Source organism: Branchiostoma lanceolatum, chromosome 15 (genome assembly GCF_035083965.1).
Source record: "Branchiostoma lanceolatum isolate klBraLanc5 chromosome 15, klBraLanc5.hap2, whole genome shotgun sequence".
NCBI lineage: Eukaryota > Metazoa > Chordata > Leptocardii > Amphioxiformes > Branchiostomatidae > Branchiostoma > Branchiostoma lanceolatum.
This window is the reverse complement of record NC_089736.1, coordinates 1619236-1642755: the sequence shown is the minus strand read 5'-3', so window position 1 is coordinate 1642755 and position 23520 is coordinate 1619236. Positions and strand designations below refer to the sequence as shown.

At 43.8% G+C, this 23520-nt stretch overlaps 1 protein-coding gene across 2 annotated transcripts; it reads left to right on the top strand.

Annotated features, from left to right (window-relative positions):
- Positions 1 to 119: 119 nt before the first annotated feature.
- LOC136421248 (leucine-rich repeat and death domain-containing protein 1-like) lies at positions 120 to 21660 on the top strand. 2 transcript variants are annotated; one of them, XM_066408469.1, is made up of 18 exons: positions 120 to 226; positions 2490 to 2686; positions 3661 to 3825; positions 4629 to 4771; positions 7782 to 7937; positions 8654 to 8813; positions 9302 to 9424; positions 10139 to 10315; positions 11459 to 11634; positions 12293 to 12416; positions 12844 to 12933; positions 13271 to 13408; positions 14370 to 14520; positions 16535 to 16687; positions 17665 to 17778; positions 18306 to 18400; positions 19003 to 19267; positions 19315 to 21660. In XM_066408469.1, exons 2-17 carry the CDS (start codon positions 2606 to 2608, stop codon positions 19207 to 19209), a joined length of 2253 nt encoding a protein of 750 aa, XP_066264566.1. In that variant the 5' UTR covers positions 120 to 226; positions 2490 to 2605; the 3' UTR covers positions 19210 to 19267; positions 19315 to 21660. The 2 variants fall into 2 exon arrangements, with proteins under 2 accessions (XP_066264566.1, XP_066264567.1); XM_066408470.1 differs by lacking the exons at positions 16535 to 16687; positions 17665 to 17778; positions 18306 to 18400; positions 19003 to 19267; positions 19315 to 21660 and adding an exon at positions 15789 to 15877.
- The last annotated feature ends 1860 nt before the right edge of the window (positions 21661 to 23520 follow it).

The following is a 23520-nucleotide window of genomic DNA, read 5'->3' as shown; positions in this document are numbered from 1 at the left end:
CATATTTTAAGAGGGAAAATCTTGGATTTACCTGTTTTTACTCTTACTGTGTTTTAATTGTTCACAGGAAAAGCTTAACAGGTACGCAACACTTTATAACTTGTTTCGTGAGAATTGTTTGCAACACCCCAAAATGTCAAACAATGGTACATCCCGTATAATTGCACCACGTGACCTGGTTGCTAACTCGGCCCGGGACGCCGCAGGTTGGAGACCGCTATTTCAGGTACGTTTGCAGGTTTTACCCAAATTTCACTTTTATGGTCAACTCTAAGTCCAACTTGACACTTTTGCATGATCATATGATGTTTGTGAGCAACAGAATACCCGTAGCGGGTGTCGGTTTCCCCTCAGTATCAATGTTACAAATTTGTTGCCATTTCCCGCTAGTTAGTTTGACTGCTACAATCCCCCCGCCTTTGTAGTGACAAATCCGCAGGGATTGGAACAAATCTGCCGGCTAGTGTGCGTCCAGAGTGATATCCTAAACCAGTAAGAACGCAGAAAAACAGGCTACGCCTGGTAACCTTGCAGAAAACGGCCTTAATTTTCTCAGCCGACTTTGCGGGAGGCCGAAATCATCAGGTTCCGATCTGGGGTGATTTATTTCTCGGTTGAAGCTCATTTGTTACCCATGAACAAAAACAGGTGTGCTATTGCGGTTTAATAGATGAATAAATGATAAGATGGGAAAATAGCAAAGCTCCGGTCGAAATGATGTGTCCACAAAACCAGCATGTGGTCAGACTGTCCCCAGGGAGCTGTAAGATATAATCAAAACAAGTGGACTTTATACAATGAGCAACAATAATCGTCTACTAGGCAAACAGACGCAGGTTGTCAACTGTTGCCTGGTTGGTGTGTAATATGAGTAGAATCATATTAGGCCGTGATAATTGCATTAGCTGTTTCTTAATCAATTCTGACAAAAAAAGTTGCAGAAAGTGGCCTTGGGGTACAAACTGTCAATGACAACAGAAATTTGACACAGCCTTAAGTTTGTATAATTACTTAGGGAACGAACTTATATTAACAAAATTTCAAAAGCTCGTTGCTGGTACTAGTAGTTTAGTGTTTTGTGGGTATTTAATCTGCTACACATACTTTGATATACTGGTAGATGAGTATTGTCTAAACGGTAAAAATAGCCAGAAATAACAACTCTCACTGGTAACATAAATCCCTCCTAGCCTTGGAATACCAGCTACTGTGTTATTTCAAACACATGATATACCAGCCGTGTACTCAAGTATAATTGTTTCTTCAGTATCAAGAAGCAGTATCATGTTACTAACTAAAGGTTGTGTGTTTTAATATACATTTAACTCAGGACATGTAATGTTTCCTTCAAAGTTGAACTTAACATTTGAGTTTTAGAGTGACATGACAAAATGATTGAATGTGTTTGAAGCACGTATATACCTACACATACACCTACACAAAATGCCGCCTACCAATTGATGATAGTAACAGGTTAACCTTAGAACCTCACTTATCCCAAACATCTGTTTAATATAAGACTCCTTCTTTTCATCAATTTCTTATTCACAAAACAATCTAAAACTAGATTATGATTCACATGAAGTACTGTAAATGCAGAAACGTTTGTGGTGTTTTATGTTTTTACAGTAAGCTCTTTGTCGCGAATTCAAAACCACCTCGAATATTTCTGTGTTTCCGTAGCGATCCACCGCGAACACTCCGTTTTCTCCCTACCACAAAATTAGAACCACACAAACTTAAATGCATTTACTTATTTTCAGCCCCCATGCCACCTGCCACCCTCCTGCCCAGTTTGTGTACAGTTCAGTGTTGCTATTGACTTAAGCACTGCGTTATCCAAACACCCCTCCACTCTATCACTCCTCAACCATAACAAGGCCAGGCTCAAGAGGGATACAAGAGCAAGACGTTTTTGTATCATTTTTGTAACCAGGCTTTTTTTTTTGCCCTTGAAATGTGTACGGTGTAAAGATACTTGATCACAGGATGAAGGAATGAGAAATTTATTCATTAAGATGGTATTCTCCCAGAAATTCCAAACCGTCTTCTTCAGTGTTGTTTTGTTCTTAGTTTGTGGGATGTTGGTGTGTTTGTCTGTCATACAGGTCAATAGCTGTGACCCTGATTGCTCTTAAGTAAAATTGATATACCCAAACACAGAGTCAAGTTTCAAAATAGAGGGATCTTACCATGAGTTATTGCCGTACCGGTAGTACACATCTATGTTGTGTTTTGAGAGATGATGAACTTTTTGAATATTCTTGAGCGTCTTGAGAAGTACAAGGCTAATAGATTATATTTTACTGAATCTTAATTTGAATTGTAAAAGTCAAGAAGGTCTACTTCCTTTTCAACAGTGATAACACTCTGCTCCTTTTGAACAGGGTTATGATACTGTATGTTTAAACCACACAGCAGGATGTTTTCAAGGAAGTGGATTTTCCTTATTGATGACAAAGTTTAACTTTTTTTTTTTCACTATTCAGAATATGCAGTAAGATGTAACCATGGCAGCAGCAGTCACCTGATGCAGTAACCAAGGAGACAACCAATCACAACTCAACGTTCCGTCCACACCTCAGCAGTAGTTCTGCCCGTAACCATGGCGACCAAGGTGCGACTGATCAGCATGTCCCGCGGGAGCAGCACCTCGCTGGACCAGCCCGACGACATCCAGGCTGAGGTCAGGCTCTGTTGCCACGGCAACATGTTGCCATGGTGATATAATCTTGTTACAGCCAGAAAGAGAAATTTTAATTGGACGGGAAATAGCTGTTTCCTGGTTGTCCAGGCTGAGATGAGATTCTGTCGCCATGGCTACAAGGTTACCATGGTGATTTCATCTCATTACAGCTGGAAAAACAACTGTGTAATTGGATGGGAAGCGGCTGTTTCCTTGCGGACGGCAGTTTAGTGGCAGGAGACATACCTGGAATGACACCTGTTGTGGCTAAACAGTCGTACAGAGTATCTGTGGTTTGCTAGCTTTGATGCAGGATAACAGATAGCTTGTTTGTTGATAACACATTACTGCACAAAGTTGCAAGCTCCTGTTTTGACTCACTGTGCCCCAAAAAATTCAAATACTGGGACTACAGATGGCTTTTTTCCACTAATGATATGCTGAATGATATGCTATATACTATAGCCTATAGGGAGCAAAAACCGTTGACGGTTTACTTAAATAAGAGTAACATACAGTCGCATATAGTAGTTCTTTTGTCGATTTATAACTTGCTTTTAAGGTAATACAGTCAAACTGGTCAAGCAACCATCTGGTACAGGCAACCACCTCCAGTCACAAGCCGCATTGAAACAAACCCATCCCTCTCTTCACTGTTAACTCCACCCTGTCCTGAGCAACTATTTTGGCTCAGTCCCTTGAGTGGTTGCAGAACTGTATTGCCTTTGAGTGGCTCAAAACATTCCGGCCTAAATGGTGTGGGGAATTTGCCGAGCAGCCTTCGTAACCCCTGCTTCTCCTAATGGGTCAGCGAAGTCATGCTTGTCTTGAGCATTGATATTTCTGGCCTAGGGTGAAGAGATGCTGCTGCAGTAAGAATTAGTTCAGTGCTTCGATGAGTGGCCCCCTACGGCCTTGCACTGAGCGAGTTCGTTAAAAAAAAAAGGAGATGACCGACTTCTCTTCCCCCCCAGGTGTACGTGAGCGGCAGCGGGAAGTTCTGCCTGAGTCTCCACGGCCGCGAGCTGAGCGAGATTCCGCCTGACATCTTCACCATGGAGGAGCTGAACTGCCTGTTCCTAGGCAACAACGGAATCAGCCACGTCCCCAGGGAGATCAAGAAACTCAACAAAGTCCAGGTGAGTGGGAGACAGGCTTCTGTCGTCTGGAATTACAGGGGTACAGGAAAAAATTTGAAGGGGGAGCAATGCGAGGTCGCAGAGCAACCAAGTGGGTGGATGGTTTGGAGTGTGGAGTTTTAGAGAATTTTAGATTAAAATTAGGATTTCTTTGGCTTCCTGAGGGGCAAAATTACAGACAGGTCACAGTTGAAGACTGTGGCCTCAGGTGACCTAGAAACATCCCTCAGGTTAATCAGAATTTTATGATTGTCAGAGAATCTGCTCCCCAGGGTAAGGGGACGCATGTACAGGGTAAGGGGACGCATGTACAGGGTAAGGGGACGCATGTACAGGGTAAGGGGACGCATGTACAGGGTAAGGGGACGCATGTACAGGGTAAGGGGACGCATGTACAGGGCATGCGACCCTGTTCCCTTCTTTAGATGAACCCCTGGAATGATGGAAGTATGTGAGTTGTAGTTACTGCAGTTACTGTAATAGTAATACACAAAAAAGGTACTCAACGATTGCATTCAGGCAGGTTCTTATTGGGCATAATGCTTGAAAGATGCATGATATGTTAATACATCTGTATGAGAAATGTAGGAGTACATGTACATTGTATGTCAACATGGTATGTGGGATCAGGTCTTACACTTTTTTTTTACAGTTTAAAGTTGCAAATGAATTAGTAACTGTACCAAACTTAACGGATGGATGGACGTGTGTAGTTATTCTATGAACTGGTGTACATGTAGGCCAGGGCAGTTATAGTATGGTAAACTGTAAGATTGTGTTCTAAATTCTCAACTTTGTTCCAGGTGCTAGCCATTCAGGATAACCAGCTGCCCAGCCTGCCCCCCTCCCTGTTCTGCCTGCAGGCCATGAAGGTTCTGGAGGTCAGCGGGAACCAGCTCACCGAGCTGCCGCGGGACATCGGCAACCTCAAGCAGCTCAACCAGCTGTGAGTTACTGCGGCAGTTGTGTTGTCATGAAGACACATTAAAACAGTCATGGCAGCGATGCTAAGAAAGTTTACCATTGTGCCCAAATGTATGATTCATAATTAAAAACTGTATTGAGTCAGAAGGGGTCTCTTTGACTAATCTCCAAGCAGATCTATTGGTGGCAACGACAGTATGCAACTGGCAAGAGCTGTATTATCGCCATTGAACTGCTTCTGCCAGTTGGATACTGTCTTTGCTACCGATAGATCTGCTTCGAGTTGAACCATCATGCCAGCGTCCAAGATGATCGCTCAAAATCTTGGAAAGTAATGGAACTTAAGAGAGTAACCTGGTTTGTTTTCATACCAAGTCAAACCCAAATCTCATCCTGTTCTCCTCGTACACACTTAAGGTGGCAGAACACAGTTTTTCGCCTATGGGGATTTCTATAGTTAAGGACCACAAACTGACTGAGGTCGACGCCGAAAAAAATATAGTACGGTGCATTTCTGAAGCACGGCAAACGGATATGTTTAAATTGAGGGTACTTTCTACAATATAACTGAAAACAAAAAAAAGTTGTGTTTTTTTTACGTTCTGGCGCCCTCTTTGGAATGGGGTCATGCGAGGTCATACGAACTGCAGCCGACTCACCCAGGCTGGCTGCTGCAAAGGTCACGCGCATGTATACACCGAATCGGCAAGCTTCACAATCTTACTCATACGATCGAAATGCCGACTTATTATGCTATCATTCAGTAAAGTTCATGCCTCGCTGGCTTTCACGTTCAAGTGTATACATGAGGTCCACGATTTAGTGCGCACTATTTTCTTACCCCGCGTCATAGACCCCGGGGGTCGCGGACAAATACTGTGTACTGCCACCTTAAGAAAACTTGAACTTGACTTTTTTTTCATTCAATCAATAAAACAAGTCAAGCTGAAGATTTGTACCAAATTTTAGCTCAGAAATCCGAATGGTTGTTGAGATATCGCCAACTTTGCACTTTGGCGCCCTGCATAGGTGTAGGCCCCGTACATGGCCTATCTGACATTTTGAGGGGCGGTTTAGTGGTCTCACTATCTGGACAAATTTACTATTCTGGTTAACTTTTTATTCTGAAAAGGGTTCATCGGTTCATATGCTAACGTTCAGAGTCATTTAGAGTTGGGTTTAGGTTTAGTTGCGCCAGAAAAAGGGGGGGGGGAGACGCGTGTCGGGGCAATGGCACTTCCAAGCCAAGTCCCATAGTTAAGCATAGGGAGGCGCGTAAGTGGCCGTTACCATGGAAACGGCGGTTTGACGGTGAAAGCAACTGGTGCATTCCAAGCGAACCAACGCCAATAGTTGATATACCATACAAATTCGGCCGTATATGACGTCGTTGGCCCATTTCTGGCCAATTCCCGATTTGGTTCAAGAAAACTTGAACTTGACTTTTTTTTCATTCAATCAATAAAACAAGTCAAGCTGAAGATTTGTACCAAATTTTAGCTCAGAAATCCGAATGGTTGTTGAGATATCGCCAACTTTGCACTTTGGCGCCCTGCATAGGTGTAGGCCCCGTACATGGCCTATCTGACATTTTGAGGGGCGGTTTAGTGGTCTCACTATCTGGACAAATTTACTATTCTGGTTAACTTTTTATTCTGAAAAGGGTTCATCGGTTCATATGCTAACGTTCAGAGTCATTTAGAGTTGGGTTTAGGTTTAGTTGCGCCAGAAAAAGGGGGGGGGGAGACGCGTGTCGGGGCAATGGCACTTCCAAGCCAAGTCCCATAGTTAAGCATAGGGAGGCGCGTAAGTGGCCGTTACCATGGAAACGGCGGTTTGACGGTGAAAGCAACTGGTGCATTCCAAGCGAACCAACGCCAATAGTTGATATATCATACAAATTCGGCCGTATATGACGTCGTTGGCCCATTTCTGGCCAATTCCCGATTTGGTTCAAGGTGGCAGAACACAGTTTTTCGCCTATGGGGATTTCTATAGTTAAGGACCACAAACTGACTGAGGTCGACGCCGAAAAAAATATAGTGCGGTGCATTTCTGAAGCACGGCAAACGGATATGTTTAAATTGAGGGTACTTTCTACAATATAACTGAAAACAAAAAAAAGTTGTGTTTTTTTTACGTTCTGGCGCCCTCTTTGGAATGGGGTCATGCGAGGTCATACGAACTGCAGCCGACTCACCCAGGCTGGCTGCTGCAAAGGTCACGCGCATGTATACACCGAATCGGCAAGCTTCACAATCTTACTCATACGATCGAAATGCCGACTTATTATGCTATCATTCAGTAAAGTTCATGCCTCGCTGGCTTTCACGTTCAAGTGTATACATGAGGTCCACGATTTAGTGCGCACTATTTTCTTACCCCGCGTCATAGACCCCGGGGGTCGCGGACAAATACTGTGTACTGCCACCTTAACAACATTCTTGGCACCTTTGGCTCACTTGTGACATCCTGTCAACGCGCCCATTCTAAGCTGTTCTGGCCCGCGTACGCCTTCTGTGAATCACACTTTCTTCTGTTGTACAGGCGGATTCATTTAATGATGGATGCCAACTTGTACTGTCTACTGTTATTTTCCTTTTATCCATTTTGTGTTTATGCATGCCATTTTGTCTCTCTGTTGTATGTGTTGAGTAGAAGGCTTCAAATAAGCAATCGCTTCATGCCTAATACTCTAGTAAACATCTATGAATAAAATAAAATAAAAAAATTTCTTCTGCATCTTCCGCTAAGGCTTCCATCAAAGGCCCCTCTACATCCCACTCTTTCATATGGTCCTCAGGTATGCTCAAAGTCTTGGATGGCATTGCATTTTTTTTTAAGTAACTTGTTTTTTTTCATACCAAGTCAAACCCAAATCTCATCCTGTTCTCCTCGTACACACTTAACAACATTCTCGGCACCTCTGGCTCACTTGACATCCTGTACATGTCAATCTGCCCATTCTAAGCTGTTCTGGCCCATGTACACCTGACTTCTGTGAATCACACTTTCTTCTGCATCTTCCCCAGGTATGCCAACAGGAACAGCCTTTCCTCCCTGCCTGACGAGGTGTGCTTGCTGCAGCAGCTGGAGGTCCTCGGGCTGAACGATAACAAGATCACCACGCTCCCCACCGGCATCAAGAACCTCACCAAGATGAAGATCCTGGGACTGGACAATAACAGGTCAGGGTTAGAATCTGGTGTATTGATTCCCCTTCTACATAACAAACCAGCGTTACAGGCACATATCAGCTGGTCATGTAAATCAAGCAACTTTTCACACATAAGCCATCATGCACCACTTTGTGAGGTATTTCTTTATTTCACAAGCACAATAAATTCAAAGAGTAGGGGACCATGCTGAGCTGGTGTGGCTTGTACTGTTCAGTATGTTCACTGCTTTTCTAACATGGTCTCCCGTTGCTGCTTTCATATGGTCTCCCACTACTGTTCTGAAATGGTCCTCCCACTGTTGTTCTGACCTGGTCTCCCACTGTTGTTCTGACATGGTCTCCCACTGATGTTCTAACACGGTCTCCCACTGATGTTCTGACATGGCCTCCCACTGCTGTTCTAAGATGGTCTCCCACTGCTGTTCTATTGCATTCATTCCCACTTCTGTTCTAACATGGTCTCCCACAGCTGTTCTGACATGGTCTCCCACTGATGTTCTAACACGGTCTCTCACTGATGTTCTGACATGGCCTCCCACTGCTGTTCTAAGACAGTCTCCCACTGCTGTTCTATAACATGCATTCCACTGCTATTCTAACATGGTCTCCCACTGCTGTTCTATAACATGCATTCCCACTGCTGTTCTAACATGGTCTCCCACTGCTGTTCTATAACATGCATTCCCACTGCTGTTCTAACATGGTCTCCCACCTCTGTTCCCCCAGACTGGAGCGTGTGCCGAAGGGCATCTGTGAGCTGGACGAGCTGATAAAGCTGGGCCTGTCGGGGAACGGGCTGAAGCACCTGCCGGCCGAGATGGAGAACCTGTCCAGCCTGCGGGAACTCCTGCTCAACGACAACGAGATCCAATACCTGCCTGTACAGGTCTGTAGCAGCAACCTGTTTTGCTAGCATGTCCATGACATTTCTTGAAACTCTCTGGCCTATCAACTTAAGTCTTGTGCTGGCCCTGTCCAACAACCAGCTGAAGTTGCACATGTAGTACTGTAGGTCTGTTCCCTCTCATGACCTGACCTTGACCTTCCCATGACCTGTCCTCGATCTTCCCATGACCTGACCTTGACCTTCCCCTGCAGCTGTACTGGCTGGAGTGTCTGGAGGAGTTGGCCCTGTCCAACAACCAGCTCAAGTCACACATGTAGTACTGTAGATCTGTTCTCTCTCATGACCTGACCTTGACCTTCCCATGATCTGACCTTGACCTTCCCCTGCAGCTGGACTGGCTGGAGTGCCTGGAGGAGCTGGCCCTGTCCAACAAGCAGTTCAAGTCACACATGTAGTACTGTAGATCTGTTTTCTCTCATGACCTGACCTTGACCTTCCCATGACCTGATCTTGACCTTTCCCTGCAGCTGTACTGGCTGGAATGTCTGGAGGAGCTGGCCCTGTCCAACAACCAGCTCAAGTCGCTCTCCCCGCAGCTGGGCAGACTGAAGGAGCTGCGCATCCTCGGGCTCAACAGTAACCACCTGGAGGTAGGAATGATGGATAAGAATTAAAGTTCTTTACACAAACAGTACATACATGTAACTACGAATTGTTCCTACCTGAAATGCAGGACAGGTGTGGTTGTCTCTGCATCCCTTGCTGTCAGACTGACAACTGAGAGGATGCAGAAGACAATCACCTGCTACATGTCTAGGTTCTCCCAGATGAGATCTATGAGCTGAGTTACCTGGAAACGTAATGATTGGACAGTAACCGACTGAAGGCGCTACCTGAACACATGACTATTTTCTTCTGTTCCTACAATCCTAGGTCCTCCCAGATGAGATCAGTGAGCTGAGTTATCTGAGGACATTAGGACTTGACAGTAACCACCTGAACACATGACTATATAACACATGTAGGGTAGAGAGTTTACAGGACTTTCTTCTGTTCTCACACATCTAGGTCCTCCCAGACGAGATTTCTGAGCTGAGTTACCTGGAGACGTTAGGGCTGGATAGTAATCGACTGAAGGCCCTACCTGGACCCATGACTATATAATACATGTAGGGTAGAGAGTTTACAGGATTTTCTTCTGTTCTCACACATCTAGGTCCTACCAGACTTGATCTGTGAGCTGAGTTACTTGGAGACGTTAGGACTTGACAGTAACTACCTGCTGGCCCTACCTGGACACATGACTATATAATACATGTAGGGTAGAGAGTTTACAGGATTTTCTTCTGTTCTCACACATCTAGGTCCTCCCAGATGAGATTTCTGAGCTGAGTTACCTGGAGACGTTAGGTCTCGACAGTAACAGACTGAAGGCGCTACCTGAACACATGGCCAGCCTGGTTAACCTGAAGGAACTGTACATCGGGAACAACAGCATCGAGTACATCCCAGATGACATCTGCATACTAACGGAGCTACAGGTTTGTGGAAGCTTATTATCTCCATGAAAAATGGACATATAGTTTTGGGTGTGTCTGTGTTTTCGTACTATCGTAGTCAGCATAACTCAAGATCCTCTCGATGGATTATGATATTGGGCAGGCGCTGGGAAGACAAAAGTCAAGGTTGATTTTGGGCCCCCTGGTATGTAACCTTGGTACTTCAGCAGAACTTCCATTGTTGGTATCTTTTGACCTGGATGTGGTATGGTCTTGGTTTTTTTGGTGGTAGATAGCTTGTGATGTACGAAAGAAGTGGTGTAGGTTTGGGCCCCCTAGCAACTTGCTCTTGAACTGAAGGGGCATTCACTGCATCAGATTTGATGTTGATGGTAGAGTTAAACTGGCTACACTATAACAAAGAAATTCACCCTCTCAATGTTAAAGTGAAGCAAAGAACTGATATGAGCAAGGTTTTCTGTAGTTGGGAGTTGCTCGGCAAGGTTGCCTACCAGTCTTTAAAAGTTGTCTGAGCTAGCCGACTATAAAATTTTTAAGTTGGGAACATGGTATTCTGCTTGGATGTGATCAGAGGAGCAAACTGGAGTTAGAATACAATGGATTCCAGGTAACTTCTAACCCAGCGACGACCTTGATCAGGAGCAGTTGTGGGAAAGAAGGTACTGAATGTGTGACAGGGGCTTTAAGCTTGTCTGTTTCAATTTGGATTTTGGATTTTATTGGAATTGGAAGAGTGCAATACACCCACACCCATAATGTAAATGGTTGTCTGTTCTTATGTCTTGTTTTCTGCGTTCCCAGATTGTGGCCATGACGGGTGACAAGATCGACTCCCTGCCAGTGGAGATCGCTAACCAGAATGTCTGGTTGTATTACAGACTGTAGCCATGACCGGTTATCTGAATGTCTGTTTGTGTTACAGATTGTAGCCATGACTGGTAACAAGATCAACTCCCTGCCAGTGGAGATCGCTAACCTGAATGTCTGGTTGTATTACAGACTGTAGCCATAACTGGTTACCCAAATGTCTATTTGTGTTACAGATTGTAGCCATGACTGGTAACAAGATCAACTCCCTGCCAGTGGAGATCGCTAACCTGAATGTCTATTTGTATTACAGACTGTAGCCATAACTGGTTACCCAAATGTCTGGTTGTGTTACAGATTGTAGCCATGACTGGTAACAAGATCGACTCCCTGCCAGTTGAGATCGCTAACCTGAAGCGGGTTCAGCAGTTTGGGCTGAACCATAACCAGATGGACCATCTACCACTGGGCATGTGCTCCATGTACGACCTTGAGCTGCTGTCTCTGGAGGGCAACAGCATTCCTGAGCTGCCGTGAGTCTGTCTGTCTGTCTGTCTGTCTGTCTGTTTGTTTGTGTGTGTGCTATGATGGACTTTGGCTCTCGTGCTCCATGTATGACCTGGAGCTGCTCTCACTCGAGGGCAGCAGGATTCCTGAGCTGCTGTGAGTCTGTTTGTTTGTTTGTTTGTTCATGTTATGATGGACTTGAGGGTAACAGGATACAACCATTTTTGGCCTTTGTTCTGATAGATAAAATCCTGTTTTATATAGCACTGTCCTTAGTGCTGAACATTTAGTTATACCACCTATACATGGATGTATGTTACTGTCCTTAGTACTGAACTCTACCCACTAATGTTGGTTGCCACTTAGCTGGCCTGTTCACAATCTGGCCATATATATGAAAAGACACAAACTTTCCAACCAGTAACAGTCATTTTGGTGGATCATTTTACTGTAGAAGGTCACGGATGCCTGAAGGAATGTCCTTGGTGTCGCTGTGTATGTTACAAGATGGCAGAAAACATGTTTCTGCAAAAGGCATTTTCCGGTTTCCGTTTTGATTTTTTTTTAAAGTCATGTTCTAGATGTTTTCATTGCTCTTATTCATCATGATATCCTGAATACTAACATTCTGACTTGACGTTAAAGGCAAGTCCCTATAATATCATCTTGTAATTTCTTTTCCAGGACTGAGTTTTCGAACCTGGTCCACATCAAACAGCTGGAGCTGAGCAGTAATGCGCTGGAGGACTTCCCAGACTGCCTCTGTGTGCTGGTTCAGCTGGAGTATCTGGGCATGAACAATAACCAGGTCAGAGGTCACACATTTGCTAAACTGAGGACTAGTAGTAATGAAGTGTGGTCAAAAATTCCAGAGCATTTAAAGCTTTTTGGTAGAAACATCAAATGATCTCAATCAATTTTCAATAAGTTTTACTCTATCAATGCCTCATGACTTCAGAAACAGATGCAGAAACCAGTGGATGATAATGGTGATAAATGCCTCATGCATTTCTTAAAGAAAGATGAATCTAATTATTAAAAGTGGTTTTATTTCACATGACATCAAACATCCAGTTTGAGCACCACATTCTTAAAAGAAATTGAAACACAGCTACCAAATGCTTCTGACTACCCTTCCCTTTGCTTGAGGGAAGTCTTGTATGTATCAAGTCTTAGTGAATGTATTATCCTGATCTGTGTTGCCCTGCCATTGAGTGAGAGTCTGTATCCTACAGGTGGATCAGGTCCCAGCTGAGATCTCCCATCTACGGAAACTCCGAGTTCTGCTGCTCAACGGCAACCAGTTCAGGGAGCTGCCAAAGGAGGTCAGCTTTGTTTCAAACAGCCTAGATTAAATGAGCACAATGTACAGATGTAAGGGAAAGGCTTTGCTCCTTTCTATGAACTTGCTTTCTATAAAGTTTGTATGATGAAGCATGCTAATTTGGTAGTTTGAGATGTCATCCAAGCTATCAAGAAAAAAAGGAAGATTCAGTTGGTTCTTGCCACATCGTAAAATGTTCAGTATATTTTATCCATTGAATAAGTCATATAATCAGTCATAGAGAAGTGTCCAACATCATAAAATTGCTGTGAGGAAAAAAAACATAATGATCCAGTAAGCACAGTACAATTCTTGACTATTCACCTACATTTCCACAGATTTGCACCTTGAGAAAGCTGGAACGTCTTGGCCTGTCTCGTAACCTCATCACCAAGGTCGCTGGAGAGGTCAAGAAGCTGGACAACCTGACAGAACTCAGCCTCAACCACAACCAGTTCACGGAGTTCCCCCCACAGGTTAGGAGTGTGCTTGTAGTTTCAAACACTTAACTACACTAACAGTGTACAATTGTATTATCAAATACTTCATAGGGCATAACTTTGTTTGGGGTTTTCCCCCAGGGCTCATTGAAAATAGCCAGCTGGCGACATGATTCCCCTGGTGAAATAAAATAAACAGGAAAAAAATGGTTACAATAATTATTAGATATTTATTCATTTAAACATTTCTGTCCTGTATGTTGATTTAGAGAATGATTTTGCCCAAAAATCAATCGTTTTTTTCTTTATACATGTTTGTAATCTTCTTCTGTCTTCCAAGTCCCGATGAACGCATGTTTGTTCAGACCCTTTTTTTTTACTTGGACAGACAGAGGACGACATGGCACTGCACTCAAGTTTTTCATAACTTATTTCAACAGTGCCACATACACAGAACAACATACCCATTTCTACACCTGGGTGGAGTGTGAAAAGTCGTGTTAAGTGCCTTTCCCAAAGGCACAAAATCAGTGACATGACAGGATTCAAACCCGGGACCACTTGGTTCTGAGCCGACAACTCTACCGTTATGCCACACAACCCCACAAAGTTGCTACCATTTCCCCTATGTACACCTGTTAGTTAAGTTAAAATCCTCCCACACCATTATTGATGTATTGGGCGGTGCCCATCTCCGTTTCATAGCCCTGGGCCACACTGTAGTGCAATCACTGTAGCAGGGGGCTAGTCCACTGGCAGTGAAGTGTGTTTAACTTCCATACTGTTTCAGAAGTATGTACCATTTTTATAAAGCCTTTGGTATGACTCAATGTGCCTCTTGTCCAGAGGTGTCCTACCTGGGGCTTGAACTCCAGTCCTTCTGGTCCAAGTAATTTGAACTAAATGTGGTGAGAGACAGAAGGGCAGACCACTACACCACAGGGACACCCTATGTACACCTGTACCTATGTGCTAATGTTTTACCTGTGTTGTCCAGGTGTGCTACATCCCCAACCTGCAGCTGCTGACCTTTGACCAGTCAGGTGGGCCAGGTGTGCGGGCGCTGCCGGACGAGATTGCGGAGCTGCAGCACGTGACAGAACTGGTGCTGGACAACAACAGCATCATGGTGCTGCCCTCCGTCATGGGTGCGTCTCAGATTCAGATTTATTTCATTCAGCTGTTATGAATGTGAAAATGTAACACATAGTCTGTCAAAAGTTACAGTTCAGTTCAGGCCCATGACCTCAATGATTGTGGAGGCATCACGACAGCCAGCAGCAGTACCATACACATGATGCGTGCCTTTTCTGTCCTCAGCCTCTCTTATCCCTTCCTCTAAAAATTACCTAAAGGAAACTTGCTGCCCTAGGTGCCACTAGGACAACAACAGCATCATGGTGCTGCCCTCCGTCATGGGTGCGTCTCAGATTCAGTTATTTCATTTCCCTGGCTTCATTTGTAGTTTTTGGGAAAATGACAGCAAGGAGACTGGTATTCGACCGGTTTTGACTTTATTTGTCTTTTTCAAGAATGACAGAGATTGGACCACTCCTCCTTTTATACTTTTTCTGTGCCTCCCTAGTGCAGGGCGCTCTAAATTGAGTGTAGATATTGACCAATGAGCGTTAAGGATCTCATTTTGCCCTGGTTATAGGCTAGGTTACCCTGATCTGAAGGTCTAGTTCACTATGCACTAGCTATATTGCTCTGTATGCCCTCCAGGTCGTTTAGCACTGACCTTAATTGACCTATGATATTCCACTGGCTTGTTATGAATGTGATAATGTAACATGTAGTCTGCCATGGATGGGTCTCAACAGGACTTATATATATAGAAAAAAAAAACAAGAAAATGTTAGCCCTTCAAGTACTAGCTAAGAGTTACCAACCCAGAATTGATGTTTTCAAACATCTGTCTTCCACTAGAACTGTCGTAGAGTAACTCTTTGCCACCAAGTACTGTAGGAGCATTCTCACTAAATAACTTTAAAGAATGCTTACAGATGTGCAAAGATCTAAGGTGTGACTGGCGTGTAAATCATTCTGAAACAAAGTTGAACTGTAATTTCTAACACAAAAATTGGACTTACCAAAATTATTGACTGTCGATCTATCTTTGACAAGGAATGACCTTTGTCACCTAAATTGTTATGTGAGGTCATGTTTCAGGTTATGCTGATAGAGAATGTCACTCTGCAACTTATGATCTTAAGAAAGATCTGTAGAGATCCTAAGAAAGTTTCTGTCCCTCAGGCACCATGTCCAACCTGCTCCACCTGTCCCTGTGCAACAACCAGCTGGTGTTTGTTCTTGACAACCAGCCATAGGGGTATTACTTCTTACACAGTCTTCTTCCTTAATGCTAGTAAGACATCTGTGGCAATCCTAACAACGTTTCTGTCCCTTTTCTCAGGCACCATGTCCAACCTTCTGCACCTGTCCCTGCCAAACAACCAGCTGGTGTATGTTCCTGACAACCAGTCATAGGAGTATTACTTCTTACACAGTCTTCCTTAAGAAGCTAGTTCACGGTTGCTACTACGCATGTGCAGTGTCAAAGGTTAAAAGGCCCCTGAGACGTAAACAAAACCCGTCGGGGTGTTGTTATGCAAATCTTAGGACAATGTCGAGACGGGAAGTCTAGAATGTTGGGAAGGCCCCTGGCTTGTAAACAGTTCTCGTCTCGACATTGTCTAGATTTGCATAACAACGCCCCGACGGGTTTTGTTTACGCCTTGGGGGCCTTCACCTTTGACACTGCACATGCGTAGTAGCAACCGTGGACTAGCTAATGCGAGTAAAACGTCTGTGGAGATCCTAAGAACGTTTCTGTCCCCCTCCCCAGGCACCATGTCCAACCTGCTCCACCTGTCCCTGTGCAACAACCAGCTGGTGTTTGTTCTTGACAACCAGCCATAGGGGTATTACTTCTTACACAGTCTTTCTTAATGCCAGTAAAACGTATGTGGAGATCCTAAGAACGTTTCTGTCCCCCTCCCCAGGCACCATGTCCAACTTGCTGACCTGTCCCTGTCAATCAACCAGCTGATGTGTGTTCTTGACAACCAGCCATAGGAGTATTACTTCTTACACAGTCTTCCTTAATGCGAGTAAAACGTCTGTGGAGATCCTAAGAACGTTTCTGTCACCCTCCCCCAGGCACCATGTCCAACCTGCTACACCTGTCCCTGTGCAACAACCAGCTGGTGTTTGTTCCGGAGAGTCTGTGCGAGCTGCCGCAGCTGCGCAGCCTTCAGCTGCAGGGGAACCAGCTGCAGCGGCTGCCGAATAACTTCGGACACCTGGCGAAAGGTACGCATTTGGATTTTTTTTTGGATTTTATTGGAATTGCAACAGTGCAATACACATGGGACACAGGCAAGCTATTGCTGATGTCGTGACCCACACACATAATGTCAGGGGATTCGAATCCGGCACCCTTGAATTCTGGGCCGAAAACCTTGCCGTTATGCCACACGACCCCACTATTTGAGGCCTAAAGGCAACCAAAGCAATACTAAGGCCGAAAACAAAAAATGCTAATATCTTTATGGTAGTGACATTTACTTACATTGTTTAGCACATTTGCGTAACCGTGCAAAATCGTGCCGTACGATGATCCCCTTGGTTTCGCGAGCCTACAAAAACAGACTTTCCCACATCACGACAACATCATATTTTTGCATCATGGACGTTGCTATACATTGTGATAGTTTTGTTTGAACTAATCATGTATAGAAATGACTAAATAAATTGACTTTCAAAATCTGATGTTTCTGACCCTAATATTGCTTGGGTTTCCTTTAACCTGCTTGCTATAGATTGACACTTAAAGCACTCACTTTTGCAGCCTCTTTGTTTGTGTTTAGGAAAGCCATCTGTTGTTTGTTCAATACCTGTGAACTGTACATTCTACATCTTAGTTTATTAACATGTTTAACTGAGTAGTCTTGTGTGTGCAGGCACCAATATACAAGTATAAGATGTCATCTAGATGTCTGTCCTTTCAACTTTTGAGTGACTGGATTATTTGTTTGTTATAGTTGTCTATTATGTGTGCGGGTTACGACATCAGCAATAGCTGCCTGTGTCCCATGTGTATTGCACTGTTGCAATTCCAATAAAATCTAAAATCAAAATCAATAGTTGTCTTATTTTGTACCTGGAAGATTAGCTTCTGGTGGGACTGAAGGTAATAAAAGAACAAATACAGGAAGGCTGATTCTTGTCAGCTGTATGTAGATGTCTCACATGAGCTGTATAAATCAGTTTGACCTCCACTGTTGCAGAGGTCGAGCTGAACCTGACGGGGAACCCGCTCACGAGACCCCCCACGGTGGTTTGCGATGGCGGGAAGGTCACTCCCATCGGTCGCTACCTGAGGAAAGCGGAGCAGAGAGACGGTAGGTCAGCTGCTGGGTAACCTTTCACCTTTGTCATCAACCTTTCACCTTTGTTATCAACCTTTCACCTTTGCCATCAACCTTTCACCTTTGTCACTCCCATTGGTCGGTGCCCGAAGAAGGCAGAGAAGAGAAATGGTAGGTCAGCTGCTGGGTAACCTTTCACCTTTGTCATCAACCTTTCACCTTTGTCATCAACCTTTCACCTTTGTCATCAGCCTTTCACCTTTGTTATCAAACTTTCGCCTTTGTCACTCCCATTGGTCGGGACCTGAAGAAGGCAGAGAAGAGAAATGGTAGGTCAGCTGCTGGGATAACCTTTCAACTTTGTTATCGACCTTTAACCTTTGTCATCAACCTTTCACCTTTGTCATCAACCTTTCACCTTTGTCATCAACCTGTAACCATTGTCATCAACCTTTCAACTTTGTCATTGGTACTTGGGCTGATGTCTTGCAAGTACTTGACAAGAGATTGAAGTAGTGCAGTTAAAAAGTAACCGCCTCGTGTCTGTTGTCTTCCTTCAGAACTGCTGCTACAGAAGATGGTCCAGTGTGTCCAATCCTCCATCACAACTAAAGATGTCTACACAACAGTGCTGCCCAAACTCAGACTACCCAAGGTGGGTAGCGGGAACAGTATGTGTGAGTGCGTGTGTGTATGTGTATGTGTGTGTGCATGTGTGTGTGTGTGAGTGTGTGTGCATGTGTGTGTGTGTGTATGCGCACACGTGTGTGTGTGTGTGCGTGTGTGTGTAAAAGGATAGGTAAAGGCTATTCCTTCTCTTTATACAATGTAGCACTGTTTACTGAATCAAGAAGGAACAAGGAGGCTATCATTTATGGATCTATCTATAGTAACTTCTGTCAGTGATTCTAGATTAGATTCTCCACTGTGTGTGTCTGTCTGTCTGTCTGTCTGTGTGGCCTAACCAGCATGGACCCGCTAGACAGAGCCGCTTGGACGCGCTGTGTGAGGACGAGCCGACTGCTGCCCACTCATGTCAGGAACCATGCAGTAGTTATTGAATACTGAATACACTACATCTACTACTTTTGTCATGAATACAGTTACAGATTTTCATAGACCTTGGAGATCTTAATCTTCCTTAAAAGCTTGAAGGCAAGTTTTCTGTCAAGAATATGTACTTTTCAAACATCTGGTAGTGATTCTAAATTATTTTTCTACTGTCAAGACATTCCAGACTCTGTTTTCCTCCCCCAGGATGCGCTGGAGGTTCTGGCAGGGATGGGCCGTCACGCACCGATCCCGGACAAGCTGCGGGTTGCCATGGCGAGGTGGAAGGAGCTCCAGGCCACGCCCGCCGCCGGCGTGGAGCGTCTGATCAGGATCTTCGACGTTCTGGACATTCAGGACATTCTGAACAAGCTAAAAACCATGAAGATCAGGGCACAGCAGCACAGGTTATAGGGCAGGGGTCACAGGTCAGGGCAGTGTAGGTCACAGGTCAGGGCAGTGTAGGTCACAGGTCAGGGCAGTGTCATAAGTCACAGGTCAGCACAGTGTAGGTCACAGGTCAGTTTGATGGAGGACAGAGGTCAGCAAAGAAGAAATTAGAAAACTACAACTCTAAAGGGGCAATGAAAAGAGTCTTTTTTTAAACTTTTATTGAACAGGGGCCTTAAAGTAAGCGTTTTTAGACTAGAGCGACTGTAGTTCACCAAAGCTATTGCTTAAAGGCTCCAATTCTAACTTGAAATGATGTGGAAATGCTTTTACAAACCTGAGGAACAGATCGTTTATGCTACAGGCAACATTAGCTAGAGGAAAGTTTCAGGTCCGTCAGTAGAATATCCTGAATGTGTGGAACATGGCAGGTCCTGACCAGCTCTTCATGCAGGGCAGCCTGATCAGAACCCATCAGAAGGATGTTTGCCAGACATCATCGGATGAGTTCTGCAGCCTTGATGGAACTGTCTGTCTCTCCCACACTGGGGGCATCACTGACAGTTGCTCATAAGTAATTAATGAGCAAGCCTTATTTGGCACAAACAGCCGTTACTTAAGTTTGTTCTGAACACAAAGTAGCGATGTAAGACGTAGCCTGATTGGCTGATAGCTTCCCATCGACCTTTGCGGTTTTTCCACAAGATGAGCTTGTGCCAATCCTCTGCTTGGCTGAAAGCTATTTGCTGGTAACACCCCCAATACTCAAAATGTCCATCCAAAAGAGCAGGGCTGGGACTGGAAGGGTTTGCCGAGCATTTCCCGAGCGGGTTTCAGCGCTGCTAAAGAAGGGTGGTCTCTCCCAACATGGTTGAACATTACCAGGGCTGTTTCCAGGATCAGAACCCATCAGCAGAATGTTTGCCAGACTTCCTCTGGCAAGTTGTGATGGAACTGACTGCTGTCTCTCCCAACATGGTTTGACCTAGGGCTGTCTCCAGGACCCCTCCCTCCGTCACAGGACGGAGACTTGCTGGTTGGGACGGACAGAAATCTCACCTCACCCGTCCAAAAAATCTGACATGAAATTCATGAAAATGTATTTTTTTAAAGCTCAAAATGACACCGTTTAACAATGGAAATTAACATCATGGGCTCCCAAGTACTAGTAATGAGTGGGATGGAAAAAATCTAAAGCTGGAGACAACACTGATCGAGCCACATATAGATGTATATACTGTCATGTCTGCCCCACCAAAGGCTTCACCTGAAGAGATGAGATAGAATCATTCTGTTGGATGGCGCTGTATGTCTGTGAACCATGACATTTGAACTTTGACATGTGGCAACATGAAGTGTGTTTTGAAAAAAAAATGTATCAAATTTGAATGCCAATTGAAATGTTATGTACAGATACATCATTAGAATACTTTGATAATCCTTTGTTAGATAAACATGTTTAATCCAATGATATAAATGCCAAATGAAATTCTATTTTGTTTTACTAATTTCAAATTTTTATCTGCACTTGTAAATATTATAACTGTAGAGCTTTTTTGTGGAAAGATTAGTTAGTTTTGACATGTAATGCTAGTGCCAGTTTGCTGCTATCTAATATGCATTGTATAATATGATCAAGACAGTGGAAGAAAATTTGGCAGTTTTTAAGTAAAACTATGCCAGTCTGTGTCATAATGTGTTGATGAAGGTTAGACATCCAGGTAATAAGATATGCAAGGTTAGAGTTACTCAATCAACTGGATAGATTTTGAAAACGGAGATGTTTAAGGTAGCATCCAACTCCAGTCACTGACAAAACTAGTGGATGCTACCTTAAACACCTGACTGTTTCCAAAACCTATCCAGTTGCTTGGGTACCTATCTAGTAACCTTGTGTGTATTGGTGTGTAGGCTTTTACACCTGTCCAGTAAGTTGTCTTGTTCATCCTTATAATGTTCTGGTTATGTAGTCAGACGTAAGGGTGAACGAAGACATTCAGTTTACCCTGTTTATGGTACTCCTTGTGCTTTGATTGCAGCAAATTTTCAACAACTGCCAAAAAACAGCAAAAAAAATAATGATTTATATTATGAGGAAGAAAAAAAGAAAGTTTCGACAAAAATTGACATGATTCTATACAAGGTAACAATAGAGATAAATATGCTTCTTGTAAAGGGCTTTTTTAACCTTCTCCCTGCTGCCTTAACCCCACAAACAATGCAAATTTGGTGCCAAATGGCTACCTTAGTGTGATGAAGGTTAAACACAATTGGCAAAACCAAGTTTAACCTCCTTGACAAAACTCACAGGCAAGAACTGCTGACATGTTGGGCATAGACTAAAGATACACTAGCTAGGTATGGATCCATCTTCACAAGGTGGCTGAGATTTTACAATGCCGTATGGAACAAAATGCCATGTGAAGTTTGGATGATGATTATGTAAAAATATCAACTGATTATTTCAGTATTTTATTTTTTAAGTGACTGTGCAGAGTGCTGAATAGAGTGTGTGTCGTTATTGTAATTAGATACAACTGTACATTGTTGTTCTTTTTACTCAAAATATCACTGTGCAACAGTTATGGTATTAATCCAATAAAAGCTGGATTATCGCTACCTTTTCTATGAATTGCTGTGAATGCATCTAAGTTCGCTTGGTCTTTATTTCGCGCCAAGGCGAAAATGGAGTGCTCGCGGTGGTTTTAAGTTCGCGGCAGCGCTATAGTCACATACTGCTGCAGTATTGAACAAAAATGTTCGCGGTGCTTTTAAGTTCGCGGTGAAACGCCGCAAAAACCGCGAAGATACAACCATCCTGATCATAATCATCGTTGTTACTAAATTTTGTTTAGCCTAGTTCAAAAGTATCAAAATTGAACTAGTCGATTGGGTGTCAGAAGGATGGCAGATGGGACACAACGATTTACCGGTTTCGACCTTTTATTCAAAAGTCTTCATCAGAATCACATCAAAAGTAGACTCTTTGTAAAGTATGTTGTTAACATTTCTTCTGCCTTTAGGTTGCGTGAAGAACTAAGGTCTAAAGCAAGGTAACGTTTCTCCTGCCTGGCAAACAATACATCCGGTTCTAACTCCGCGGCACATTTTCCCCCAAGTGTTGACAATGGGTTGCTGTCCAAAAGCTACAAACCACCATACCAGTAGTTGAGGGCCGGCTGTTGAGCTCCAGGTTACGCCTATGGTAGCCGGGATGGGCTCGGAACTGGCACCCTCGAGCGCTTCTCACAAGGACTAAAAAACATTCTCACGGAGGGCCCCGAATCATTCTCCGGGCAAGGTTCAGATAACAGGTACATCAGAATTGTAATGACGCATTAATTGAGCAACTTAATGCTCATTGAATGTTAAAGCATGGATACATTTGTTCGTTGTCTGCTATATTTGATAGTGGTTCAAGGCCTACAGCTACAAAACACTCGTACAGAACCAGTAGCTGAGGGCCGTGTTCCGGCTGTTGAGCTCGAGGTTACGCCTATGTTAGCCGGGATGGGTTCGGAACTGGCACCCTCGAGCTCTTCTCACAAGGACTAAAAAAACATTCTCACGGAGGGCCCCGAATCATTCTCCGGACAAGAATGAGACAACAGGTACATCAGTGTAATTGTAGTTACGCCACACAAGATGCTCATCCAATGTTAAAACATTAATGCATGTGTTCGTTGTCTGTTAATTTTGATAGTGAAACAAGGCCTACAACCGAACAAAGCTTTCAACTGAACAGACTGAAAAAAACTGTTCACGTCAACCCCCGAGTCTTGAAAATGGATTGATGTCCAAATGCAACAAAACACAGCACTCTTATCACAAGGACTAACAACAACATTCTCTTGGCAGCCCCGAGTCATTCTCCAGGCAAGCCTGAGATAACAGGTACATCAATGTAATTTTAGTGACGCCACCCAGCAGCGACTTAATGCTAAAGCATCAATGCGTTAAAGTATCCAGTTCGTGACCTGCTATATGTGATAGTGGTACAATGCCTACTTCTGATGGAAGCTTTCAACAGAACAGACTGAAAAAAAATATTCCCGTCCACCCCTGAGTAGAGAATGGGAAGTCTGAAGTGGTCCACATTGTTGATCTCTTACTTGTTAACAATAGAGAGGTGCGAGCGCCTCTTGATTAACCACAGTGCCATTCTCAATGCGATTTCTTCATGTATGATGTTTCTTCAGATAACACATTCAACCTTGTTAGGGCTGATGATAATATAATAATTGTTCTGCTTCAAGTCAGGCCTCACTTCCCATACACCTGATCGCTCCGTGGATGAACAAGACAAACAATGGAGGTCATAGGTCGCCTTATTCC

Coding starts and splice junctions, on each gene's coding strand:
- LOC136421248 (XM_066408469.1), top strand. CDS start 2,606: ATGGCGACCAAGGTGCGACTGATCAGCATGTCCCGCGGGAGCAGCACC. Junction 11,635..12,292: donor AACAGCATTCCTGAGCTGCC/GTGAGTCTGTCT, acceptor TTTCTTTTCCAG/GACTGAGTTTTCGAACCTGG. Junction 13,409..14,369: donor TCACGGAGTTCCCCCCACAG/GTTAGGAGTGTG, acceptor TGTGTTGTCCAG/GTGTGCTACATCCCCAACCT.